The sequence below is a fragment of the Sturnira hondurensis genome, unplaced genomic scaffold (genome assembly GCF_014824575.4).
Source record: "Sturnira hondurensis isolate 20B ecotype Veracruz unplaced genomic scaffold, ASM1482457v3 Scaffold0003874, whole genome shotgun sequence".
In the NCBI taxonomy this organism is placed as follows: domain Eukaryota; kingdom Metazoa; phylum Chordata; class Mammalia; order Chiroptera; family Phyllostomidae; genus Sturnira; species Sturnira hondurensis.
Window position 1 is genome coordinate 2,858,257 of NW_028076505.1, and position 12,101 is coordinate 2,870,357.

The 12,101-nt window shown below is 52.7% G+C and overlaps 1 protein-coding gene across 2 annotated transcripts in view; it reads left to right on the plus strand.

Annotated features, from left to right (window-relative positions):
• The first annotated feature begins 514 nt into the window (after window positions 1-514).
• UBASH3A (ubiquitin associated and SH3 domain containing A) overlaps window positions 515-12,101 on the plus strand; it is a 35,819-nt gene continuing 24,232 nt past the window's right edge. For both annotated transcript variants that reach the window (XM_037043027.1, XM_037043028.1), the window contains exons 1-5: window positions 515-648; window positions 2,565-2,618; window positions 5,386-5,572; window positions 7,240-7,438; window positions 10,646-10,815. In XM_037043027.1, the coding sequence (XP_036898922.1) occupies window positions 536-648; window positions 2,565-2,618; window positions 5,386-5,572; window positions 7,240-7,438; window positions 10,646-10,815 (723 nt within the window). In that variant the 5' untranslated portion in view covers window positions 515-535. The remainder of the gene's footprint in view (window positions 649-2,564; window positions 2,619-5,385; window positions 5,573-7,239; window positions 7,439-10,645; window positions 10,816-12,101) is intronic.

The window sequence follows — 12,101 nt, forward strand, 5'->3', positions numbered from 1 at the left end:
ACAATCCAGCAAGTTTCCTGCATGCATAAAAACTTTTGTACACTCAGAGATTTTTTAAATGAAAAAAAGAAGTCAATGAATAGCTGCTAAAAGAACCAAAAATTTTTAAGTGAGCAGAGAAAATTTTAGAGTGAGCAGTGCGATGTCTTGTGTGCATGTAAGGAGACTGAGGTCCAGGGTGTATAGGGACCCCGCTGGCAGTGGGCCCCAGCAGAGAACCCTGCCCCGGCTCCCACTCCCTTGCCCCTCCCCCTCCCCCTGTCTCATGCAGCCCGGCTCCCAATGCAGCCCTGAGACAGAGCCCAGGCTGGGTCTACACTGGGACCTCTGGAACTCCAACCCCACTGTGGAACCAGGGTCGATGGATGCAGCTGCCCAGCACCCTGCAAAGAGAATTCTGAAAACCAATATCCCGTGCAAACAGGATATTAGCTTTTGTCAGAGAGATCAAAAAAAGTCTTGAGGTTTTTCTTCGCAGCCTCAGCCTCTCCCTCTCTGGCTTCATCTGCTCATTTCAGTGTGCAGGCAGGAAGAGATGGCTGCCGGGGAGATGCAGGTCTACGCAAAGGTCAACAGCAAGCTCAAGGGCCGCAACGCCGCCTCACTCCTGGACCCCCTTCTGGGGATGGGCTTCCCGGCACACACTGCGTGAGTACTGCCCGATGGGCACCTGCCCCTGCCCCCGAGCCTGGCCCTTCCGAGGTCCCTGCCACAGAACCGCGGGCGGCACAGGGCACCTACTTCCTGTCGCAGGGGCGCCTATGGCAGAGCGAGACACTCTCTCTAGTCAGACCCTTTTCTGCTTTTTATAAATGAAGTGACATACTCCGCTGGCTGGCTGGTGGGGGGCCTGGTTTGTGGGAATTCGAAGTATTACCACAGCACCCTGTTTCTCAGGGTTGGGAGGAGCTGGGGGCCTACTTGTACCCTCTTCGTAAGGCTACCCAGTGACTCTGAGGGGACATTTCAAACTCTGATTCAAAAGGCCCAGTGAGTCCCTAGTTCTGCTGGGATGAGATGTCTCCAAAGGGTGCCGGAAAGCGTTCATCCTTACGAAAAGTCTTTCGAATGTCCAGTTGTGAAACAAAATGGTTAGGAAACTACTGGGTTAGCATGATCCTACTTGCCCACGGAGAAAGTCCACATGTAGAAAACTTGAACCTTAGGAGTTACCCACTCTTAGGAAAGAGAGAAGACACCCCAAAGCCATGAGCTAGGATACTGTCCCGGGGTCACCGCATCCGTAGGAAACCGGTTTCTTGGAGCGGGCCCCCTCGGATGCTCACCCACACGGGAAACCCGTCAGAGCCCCCTTGGGTTACCCTGGACTTGGGATGGGGGCAAACTTTCCTTAAACACTGTAACCGAACCCCAGCCAAACTGGGTGAAATGATGTTGAACCTAGAGCCCTTTCTTCTACAACCCAGAGAGGGCTTCGTCCTCGTGTTCAAAATAAACCCAGGGCCTGTGAAATGGAAAAGGGAAGCCAACATGAGTGCTCAACCCTGTCCTGAGCACCTTCCACCGGGTGCCGGCGGGACACTGAGACCAGAGAGGGCAGGTGGAGACAGGCAAGACCCGAGCCCTACTCTCTAAAGCACCTATGAAGCCCGCACTTTGTCACACCCTGACTGGTGGCCTAAACGCAGGCTCAAAATATACCTTCTAATTTAAACATTGGCCACATGTCGGGGGTAGGAAGCATGTGTTAAGCTTCTCCTGAGTCTGAGGCACCCCAAGTAAGGCTCCACACCACGGCCTCTCCGTGGGAAACTCTCTGGGGGGTGCATCCACAGAGCATCACTGGACCACAGCCTCCTCGTCACCCTCTGCTACTGCGGGCTGAACTCCTGAACGAATTCCCTGAACCTCACTCCTTGCTGTTCAGTGTGGTCCGGTTCAGTTATTTGACTGATGTGCGCACGTCCTGGTTACACTGCTGAGTGAGACACGGTTGGGCCTCAGGGCCCCGCAGGCTGGTAGTGGAGGCAAATAGACACGAGCTCATTGAGCTAACAAGTGTGGTGACCATGTATGTGGTGGGGCAACAGAGGGGCTGCACATCCACCCTGCTGGGTGGTTTGGGGAGGGCTTCCTGGAGGAGGGGGCTTTTGAACTGGGCCTGGAAGTACCATGAGCATGTTGGCTCAGGGCCACATTTGGCAGGAAAACAAGTGCAAGCCAGGGCTGGGGCCCTTCACAGCCAACTGCAGGAGTGGAGGGTGGGTCCACCTGGCCCTGGTGCCAGGCACCTAGGGCATGGCGGGGGGACAGGACTACAGGCATGGGCGGATCTCAGGGCATGAGCCCTTGGACTGCAGGCCGAGGATTGAAGGTGGGGGCCCCGGGAGGAAAACGAGCAGGTCTGCATTGTCCCAAACCACGGTAGGCTCTGCAGAGGACAGGCCTGGGAGCCTTGTGCAGCTGGGAAGCGAGCCATTTAGCTCCTCCTGGGGGTGCCACCTGCAGGCCCAGTGAGTGGCAGGGCCACCCCTGCCTCTCACCCGCTCCCCCAAAATGGAAGAGAAGATTCTGAATGCTCCTTGTGTTCTGCTTTCCTGTAGGCTGAAGGCCTTGGCAGCCACTGGGAGAAAGTCAGCGAAAGAGGCAGCTGAGTGGTGAGTGCGGCTGTCTTCACACGCCGGACCGTGTGGGAATGGGGGCACTCTGCACGGGACCCCACAAATTGCTCAGTACAGTCCAGACAGGGCAGGGCCGCCTCCATGCCCCCCCGCCCATTCAGCTCTGAGGGAAAGGAATAAACAGCCCTGGTTTAAAGTAAAAAACAAAAGAGCAAGAACCTCAGACAAGGTTTCCTTCACTTAAAAATTCTGACTTAATCCAAATGCAGTTGTCCAAAAAGGAAAAAGTTCACATGGTTTGTGGAATGAAGGGAAGAGCCCTCTGGCTGGTACAAAATAGAGGCCGCCACTCTCTCGGGCGGCCTCAGATGGGGACAGGGTTTACTGGGGTCGTGAGTGTCCCCTAAGGCATTGATTGGCTGCAGGGTAAGGGGTGCCGCCTGCCTGGGGGTGGGGGCGGGAGCTCTGGCTTCAGGCTGTGCCCCCACCCACCAGCTCCATGACTCTGCACACCGCCCACAGCTCCGGGCCCCAGTTGTCTTATCTGGGGATCTGGAGAGGGCACCCCCACTCTGCAACCCAGTCCTGCCTGAGGGTTCCATGATGCCATCCTCTGCCTGCGGCGGGAAGTCCCCTCTCACTGTGCCCGCAACAGCCGTCGTGAGACTTGAACAATAAAAACCTGGTCCCACCCGGCTGAGGTGCCCCTCACAGAACAGGATGGCAGGCGCTGACGGTGGTCCTCTGAGTGCCCCGCATGTCCCTCGTGGGAATGCCCTTCCTCCTCCAGGAACCCTGGGCTGAGGGCCAAACATGTGGCCCCTCCACGGGAGGGAGAGAAACACCGGGACTCAGGGCCAGCCCGCCCCATTTGAACGGGACCTGCAGGACCCACTGCTCTGAGGGCTCTGGTTGGTCCCTCAGCCAACAAGACCAGAAGTCCCACCAAGGAGCTGGGAGACCGTAGGACCCCCTAGTCTCTACGCAGAGTGGGCCCAGGCACACTCACACTCAGGGAGAGGCAAATTACGATGCCATTAAAAACAACAGGCACCTTCCAGTGTTGGGGAGGGGAGGGGAAGGGTGGTCTCTTCCTTTCTGGTAGCAATCTGGGGTGTCTGGTTGCAATCTGGGGTGCCTATCAACTCTGAAACTGGGTGTAGCCACCCAAACAAGCAGTTCCACGTCTAAGGGCATCCTCTGGAGAAATACAAAGGGACTGAAAACACATGCGCAACAACCTCAGTTACAGTATTAACAAGAAAGTGACTTAAATTCACACCAGTGGAATGAATGTACTGATGTCCACACCAGGGGAATGAAGGTCACCTATGTCCGTGATGGGATGTTATACAGCCCAAGAAATTTCCAGCTTAATTGGGTGAATATTTATTAACATGGGGGAATCAGGAAAACATTGTTAAGTAAAAAATGCACGTTACGGCCCTGACTGGTGTGGCTCAGTTGGGCGTCATTCCACGAAGTGAGGGGTTGCCAGTCTGATTCCTGGTCAGGACACATGCTTAGGCTGAGGGTTTGGCCCCCGGTCAGGGTGTACCAGAGGCAACTGATGGATGTGTCTCTCTCACATTAATGTTTCTCTCTCTCACTTTCTCCCTCCTTTCCCCTCTCTCTAAAAATAAGTAAATAAAATCTTAAAAAATGCAAGTTGCAGAATAATCTGAACAATGGCTTATAATTTATATAAAACACATATAAGTGCTATCTATCAATTTATTACTTAAATGTCTAGAGGAAAACAAAACAGCTTAACCATTGAGGTTGCTTCTAGAAGGGGCAAGTGAGTCAGCATAAGGGGGGTGGGTGCCTCTATGGGTATTTTTTATTATTATTAAGGAGGTGTATTTGCACATAACTAATGTTTCCCCGACCGGGTGTACATTGCATTCTAAACTTAGTATTATCTCATGAGCACTTTCCTGAGACTTGAGCGAGTCCTCCAAACCACAGTTTCTAATGAACAGATAAGTAAATGTATTGTCATTCCCCAGCTTTTCCTTCTTTTCTGTTGTAAATAACTCTACAATAAGCATTTTATATACGCAGTTTTCTTTTACGCTTTTTGTCTTTTCCCTTGGTTCAGTTTCTGGAAGTAGAATTATTAGTTCAAAGGGTCCAGGCGTTTTAAGGCTTTGACACGTACCTGCCAATTGCCGTACGTGGGGATCACGTAAACTCATCCGTGAATCTCGCCGCACCTGTGACATGATAGAGGACGACTTGCATCCTTTGGAGAACATCGCGTTCATCTGGCCCGTGTGAAAGATGGTTGTTTTAATTCTCATGTTTATTCTTAGTGAGAATGCTCTTGGATTATGGGTTGCCTATTGTTTTCCCTCGTACCTGAGATAACTTTCTGAGCTGAAAGAAAATGTGATCGCCCCCCCTAAACTTTGTCTCGTTCTCTGTGGTCTCGATTTTTACATTTAACTGGAAGTGTGAGATAAAATTAAAATGTGAATTTTTTCCCACAAAACGTTCAGCACTAAGGAGCTGGCTGGACCACAGAGGTCGTTTGAAGACCAGATTCGGAGTTTCACCGTCACCTTCCTCGCATTTGCTTGGCCTCTGACCTGGGAGTCAGAGGTGCAGGGTCTGAGACCCAAGTGGCCACATGGGGCGCTGAGTTGGGTGCACCTCACCGTGAGGGGTGGGGAACAATGGTCATGGCCCATGCACCTCCGGTGCTCAGCATGGCCTGTGGCTCTGAGAGGCCAGCCTCCAGGGGGACAGGATCTTTCTGTCACGACACCAGGTGAAAGTGGCCTGTGCTCTGCTGCAGGCTGCGCTGTCATGGCAATGACCCTTCTCTAGATGACCCCATCCCCCAGGAGTATGCCCTCTTCCTCTGTCCCACGGGGTCCCTGCTGGAAAAGCTTCAAGAGTTCTGGAGAGAGAGCAAGCGCCAGTGCACGAAGAACCGAGCGCATGAGGTCTTCCCTCACATAACGCTCTGTGACTTCTTCACGGTGAGTCGTCCCCGACGTGCCTTTAATGCCCACTAACCTGGCAGTGAAAGTCATTTTCTGCGAAAACCAGGCAGTGATGGGACAAAATCAAGGGCAGCCATTTGGTTTGTCTTGATGGGGTGGCCACAACAGTAGTGTTAGCTGACTTCTTTCTGTGAGATGACCTTTACTTTCCTCCTCACCTTTATCTGGCCAACTCCTATTCATCCTTCAGAACCCAATTCATTTATCCCCTCCCTTTCTTAAGTCTTTCCCAGCTCCCCAGACAGAAGGAATTTTGGCTCTTTGTGCTCCCACCTTCCTTTGTTTATGTCTCTAAGTGGCACTTACCCTGTCGTATGACAATGTGTCTGGGACATTTCTGTGCCCCTCACCAGAACAAGTCCCTCGGGTAAAGCCACCCCTAGAGATTGGCACAGGGCCTGAAACAGAGGAATGGGTGGGTTTGGGCCAATCACAGATATAGGACTGGTCCCCGCCTGGGGGACCAGCCCCGACTTAGAAAATAGTCACACAGACAGCTCCACGGGGGCCCTGCGAAGGGGAGAAGGGCCTGGGCTGCTCGAAAGAGGAGGAGGTGTGAGAATGAGGGAGGAGGCAGGGAGGGCCAGACACCACTTCCTCTGTGGTTCCATCAGAAAAACCTGGAAAGGACACACCCTGGTGTCGGCCAGCTCGGTGGGCTCCACCCAGGTCCCCCCAACCTTTCTAGACGAGCCTCTCCGGATGACTGAGCACCTGCCACGCTGGGCAGGGAGTGGCGCTGTGGCACTGGGAGGGGCGTTCGGACAGAACTGCAGGGGCAGCGAGGACGCAGGGTCGGAGTCTGTGTTGGCCCTCGGTCCTCCCCGGGTCAGACTCCAGGCTGAGAAGTGCTGGAGATTTCTGTGGGAGAAACACCCATGATGGATAAAGGAGAAGACAGGAAGGGCGGGGCGAGCCTTGCAGGCCTGGCGCCCATGCACGGAGCGGGAGGAGGACCGGGGCCCAGAGCCTCACCCGCATTCACTGCTCCCAGAAAGACAGGGAGCTGGGAGCTGAGACCCTGTCAGGCATAGAACAAACCCATGACCCCAAACACATGAACCAGACGAATTACGTTACAGTTACAGCGTTGTGAACAGAAAGGGGGCTCACGAGGCTGCATAATTTTATTAATTCATTGATAGATGTTTAAAAATAATAAATGAGCCACTTTAAAATGGAGCCGGATCTGCCCCCTGGGGAGGAGCTGCCCCACGTGTGATGCCCCGAACCCCGGAAAGTCAGAACAGGGCCAGGCCACCTTTGGCTGCGCCTGAGCTGCCTTGTGCCCCAAGAACTGTTTGCAAGGACGACAAGAAAGCAGGTGGGCTGACTACCAGCTCAAACTGTTTTACACTATTTAGCACTAACATGATCACGTACCTCACCTGCAGCAATGCCTCCTTCTGTGGATGGAGCTGCTCCCCCCCCCTCCCTTCTCACCAAAGCCCCTGGCCTTTGTCTGCACATCGGAGCGGTATGTGGGCTTCTGCCTGAATCAGTGCTTCCGAGTAGCTATTCTTTTCTGTGATCTCACATAAATGCTCATTGCCTCCTACTTTGAAAGGCCTTTTATTTTAGGTTATGAACAGGGGGGCCTTGTAACAAGGGCTGAGAAAGCACACGGCTGTCTCTTCCCCTAGTGTGAAGACCAGAAGGTGGAGTGCCTGTACGAGGCTCTGAAGAGAGCTGGCGACCGGATGCTGGGCTCCTTCCCCTCGGTGGTCCCTCTGGTTCTCCATTCCTCCGTCAGCTACCTGGGCTTCTTCGTGAGTGAGGGCCCTGCAGATGTCATCCGGGAATTCGCCACGATATTCGCCACGGAGGCGGCTGTCTTAGCAGGTAGGCAGGCCTGGACAGTGGCACCCACAGGGCTTGTTAATAGAATGTGGCCCCTTTGTGTCCGGGGCTATGCTCGCTGCACTGGGGCGCAGTGGGTGGATCCCAACGGCAGGAGGCAAGGTCGTTCCTTACCGCAGTGACGGTCAGGATGCTGGCCGAGCTGGCTGGGCGGGGCTCTGGGGTGCACCTGCCCTTGGCCAGGCCACGTCCATCCCCACCACTCCCTTGCCAAGCAACTTCTTTGATAGGGCCTTGACCCAAGGCCGAGCAATGTCCCTAGATCCTCCCTAATGAGCCCAGTGTCCTTATAAGGTAAGCAAACAGAGAACCAGCAGCGAGCTTCTCTCCCACTGGAAGAGCCTCGTTTGCATTGATTTCAAAGTGATTTCCCAGACACCTGCCACATTCCAGCTCCGGGGGAAACTGTCCCACGTGGGAATGTTGCGTGACTGTGTAATGACAGGGATTGCAGGCTGGTGTGCACACAGAGAGACAGGGCCACCCCCGGCCCCGTGCCCACCATCTCTCCTAAACCCTTCAGTGCTGTGTATAAAACACAAGTCCTCGCTGATTCATTTCAACTTTTAGATTTGGGCTTAGTCCCCTCTCCTTGGCCTTTGGGGGAAGATGATCTAGACTCACTCTGAGGCTCAACAAAATTCCCTTTTCCCCAAATGCCAGCCAGGTCTGGAGACTGAGGCCCTGGCTGGCAATAGCGGGAAGAATTTTGGACTTGACCTTCGAAGACGTAAATCGCTCCTGCATCTCTGGTTAGTGGTGTGCCTTCCTCCAGTCACCTCAGCTCCCTGAGTCATTTTCCTTTCTCTGCAAAATGGGGAGGCTCTTGTTCTTGGAACAATGTAGCCTATTTCCGGGGCAACTCGCTGTTGTTCCTGGTGCTTCTCAGTATTGTGATGCACCAACTCTGAAACTCGGAGGCCACAGCCCCAGTGGGAAGGCCCCTCCCCGCCCCTGCACAGGTGGCTCGTTCGCCCCGTCTCCACACATGCGTGAGCCCCAGTCCACGACTTACAGATTCCCACGGGAATCTTACAGAGTTCCCACGGGGAGGCTGCCTTGTCGAGTACAGAGACCAAACATGCTGGATAGTTGTGAGCTCACCCTCGTCTCTGTGGGTGAGTCTCCTTCATGTAAAGGCAACCTCAAAGGTTGTCTCTTGAATCTCCTGCCTCTGAAAAGACAACATGGCTCTCGTCCTGGTGCAGTGTGTTGGCCACGTGCCACGGAGCTGGCCCGGAGCTTCGCTTCCTCTTCACTTCTCCCCGCAAAGTAGGTCTCGCTGCCCATTTAGCAAATGGAGAGACTGAGGCTGGGGAGGGTGTTGTGTCTGCCCAAGGCCACTGGCCTGGGTTGAATAGTGTCCCTTAAAATTCATGTCTACCCACAGCCTCAGAAAAGGGCCCTGCTCGGAAATAGGGTCTTTGCAGATGTAATTAGCTAAAACGAGGTCGTACTGGGGTAGGGTGGGCCCTAAATCCAGCGACTGGTGTTTTTGCTCGGAGAGGACTCGGAGACACAGGGAGGAGTCCGTGTGAAGACAGAGGCAGGGATCAGTGATGCAGCCACAAGCCAAGGAACCCCCGGAGCCCCCAGAAGCTGGAAAAGGCAGGAAGAAAGGACCCTCCTCCCTCCCAGAGGCCCAGAGAGAGCAGGCCCTGCCAACACCTTGCTCTGAGATTGCTATTGTTCAAAACTGTGAGGGAAGGAATTTCTGTTTTAAGCCGCCCAGTCCGTGGCAGTTCATGACGACAGCCCCAGGAAACCAGCAGAGCCCCCTGCCCAGGGGGTGGTGGAACCAGGCCAGAGTCCAGCTGCGTCTCACTCCACTCCAGCCGGACTTTCTACTGAGCAGCCACAGGTCCTGAGAGATCGGTCAAGGCCTGACCCTGCGCAGGCTCACCCTGTGCTCCCGCTGCCTGTGCCCCAAGCCTGACCCTGAGGGCTTCAAGAGGGCCAGCCCCAGCTCTGTTGTCTCCCAGGTCCCTCCTCATCAAATCATCCCCACTGGCATGGGGCCACAGAGAGAAGAAAGGACAAGAGCCCATTCAGAAGTCGGGGTGACTCACTGATGGCTCCGATGACACAAGCAGTAGGTCTTGGGCCGCACTGACTCAGGCGGCAAGGCTGCCCTGCCCCTTCTGCTCAGGGAAGGAATTTCCCCGACGCCCACTCAGTCTCTTGCCTCAGGCTTCTCACCTCCACAGTGGTGAGTGAAATGGGGGTGGGGCCGCCATGCCTAGGCTCCAGGAAGTATCCGCAGTGCCCTTGAACCTTCTCAGAGGAGGGCAGATCCTGCCTGCTGCTGCATGCTGCCTGTGGGAGAGGAAGCGGGTAACTGACAGTAACTGAAAGACTGGAAGAGGCTGTGAGTTCAGAGACCGGTTTCCATGGCGGCCCCAGCAGGCAGCCCTCGCCATCCTCAGGTTGCTGCTGTTGAAACGGAAGCTGAGTCAGGCCAAGGTTGCCCCGCCAAAAGGAGCAGGTGGGTCTAAAGCCAGGTCTACCTGATACCGAACTCTGAGCTATTTCCACTGGTTGCCGCCTCCCCAGAACATACAGCACTTTGTGGCCCCGCTGAAATCAGACCCTGGCTGGCCTGGGAGCCCCAGAGTGAGGGCCGAGGGCTGAGACCCCCACAAAAACCAGGGCCCGCCAAAGCGAGCCGAGTGCCAGAGAGACTGTCGTGTTCAACAGAACTGTGTTGCCTGTGGCATTTTCTTCCCAAGACTTCACAGCTGAACAAGAAGCCACTGGCCTGGAAAGCGACCTCACCAGGCCAGGCCACTGAGTAACACGTACACCCCGGGGATGGAGCGTCAGCTTCCTATACATGTTAATCCACTGTTGGGGCAACTAGTTTGCAAAGTGATACATCCCAAACCCCGCCCCCAAATCCCCATCTCTTCCGGCTCCTCTTTCACACTGTTACATTGTTCCATTATTTTATATTATCTGTATAATAATACATTGCACACCTTGTAGAATCCTCAGGTACCCAATCACCTCCTTTATAAGGTGAACTCTGCAAAATGGCACAATCTGGGGGAGTCTTTGCCTGGCCAAGGAAGGCCCAGTGCCGAGGCAGGGAGCCGTGGGTAAGGGCTCGTGCTGCTGAGCCTGGGCACGCAGCCATCCTGGGCGGGCAGTGCTGACGGCAGGCGTCCCTGTGTTTACCCGGTTCCCCAGACTGCACCGTGAAGCCCTGCACCAAGCAGCTGCACCTGACACTGGCCCACAAGTTCTACCCCCACCACCAGAGGACGCTGGAGCAGCTGGCCAAGGCGGTGAACCCGGGCCACAGCTGCCAATGGACGGCGGCGCTGTACTCGCGGGACATGCGCTTCGTGCACTACCAGGTGAGTGGCCCAGGCTGGCAGGGAGGCAGATCCTCCAGCAGAAACTGCATGCGGGGCCTCCCCGGCAGAGCACCCACCCCCACCGCAGCACCCACCCCCGCCACCCTCCACTGGAGGTATTTTAGTGGAAGGAAGAACTCCTATTCTCTCTACAATTTTTTCTTTGCGCAATTTGCAACCAGCATTGTTACATTTATTTATTTATTTATATTTATATTTATAATATGTTTATATATTTATAAATATATTTATATTATATATTTAATATATTTATAAATATATATTTTTATATCGTGAGGCAAAATAGATTTTATAGTCATGAGTATGTCAAACGGAGTTTATTCTGTATTTATGAATTATTATATTATTTTCCATATGAACAACCATAAACCTCCTTTTGCCCCACCCTGTGTAAGTTGTAGACACACAAATTTAGGGGAAAATGGAAGCACTTCTGGTAATAAGAAATGAACCATACAAAGATTTATCAATATATTGTGTTGCTTATTACTGTGTTTTGCCATGTATAATGCATACATTCTTGCCCAAATATTTGAGGGAAAAATAAGGATGTACATTATACATGTACTAATTCCATATCTATATAAATGCTTATGCATTAAAAGTGTAACTCTAGAAAGCAATAATGATATGACATGCAAAATAATACCCTAGAATGCAATAATTGGCTTTGTTTCTAAATATAAATGAGTAAAAAAAATTAAAATGAAACTTTTTTTTCCTAAAAGTACAGGCCAAAAACATGGGTGTGCACTGTACATGGCAAAATACAGGGATTTGTTTAGATAATGATTTGGGCAAAGCCTCACTCCAAGACTTTCTTCTACTAAACCAACTCATTCAAACAGAAACCATGCCGTGCTCCGTACAGACCCACAGAGTCAGTGGGGCCAAATCCAATGTGTTCCGTGCGGTGAAAGATGCTGTAAAACACTTCGCAGCAGGGAAGGTAGATGTGAAAGTTGAGCTATGCTTCAAGATATTGCATATAAGAAATAAGAACAAGATCGACAGATACCCAGATACCTGGATACATAGATCAATAAATGACAGATGAATGGTAGAAAGAGAGATGAAAGACATGATAAACAGATGATTGATGATAGATTGATGATAAATACATGCTTATTGTACATACATACTAGACAAATGATAGACACCAAAATTTATTTCTAAATCTATCCAGAGGCCTCGGTCCTGTATTTTGTTATATTCTAGCCATCTGTCATCTGACAAAGGCTTGGGTCGCACCTTGGAGACACGCA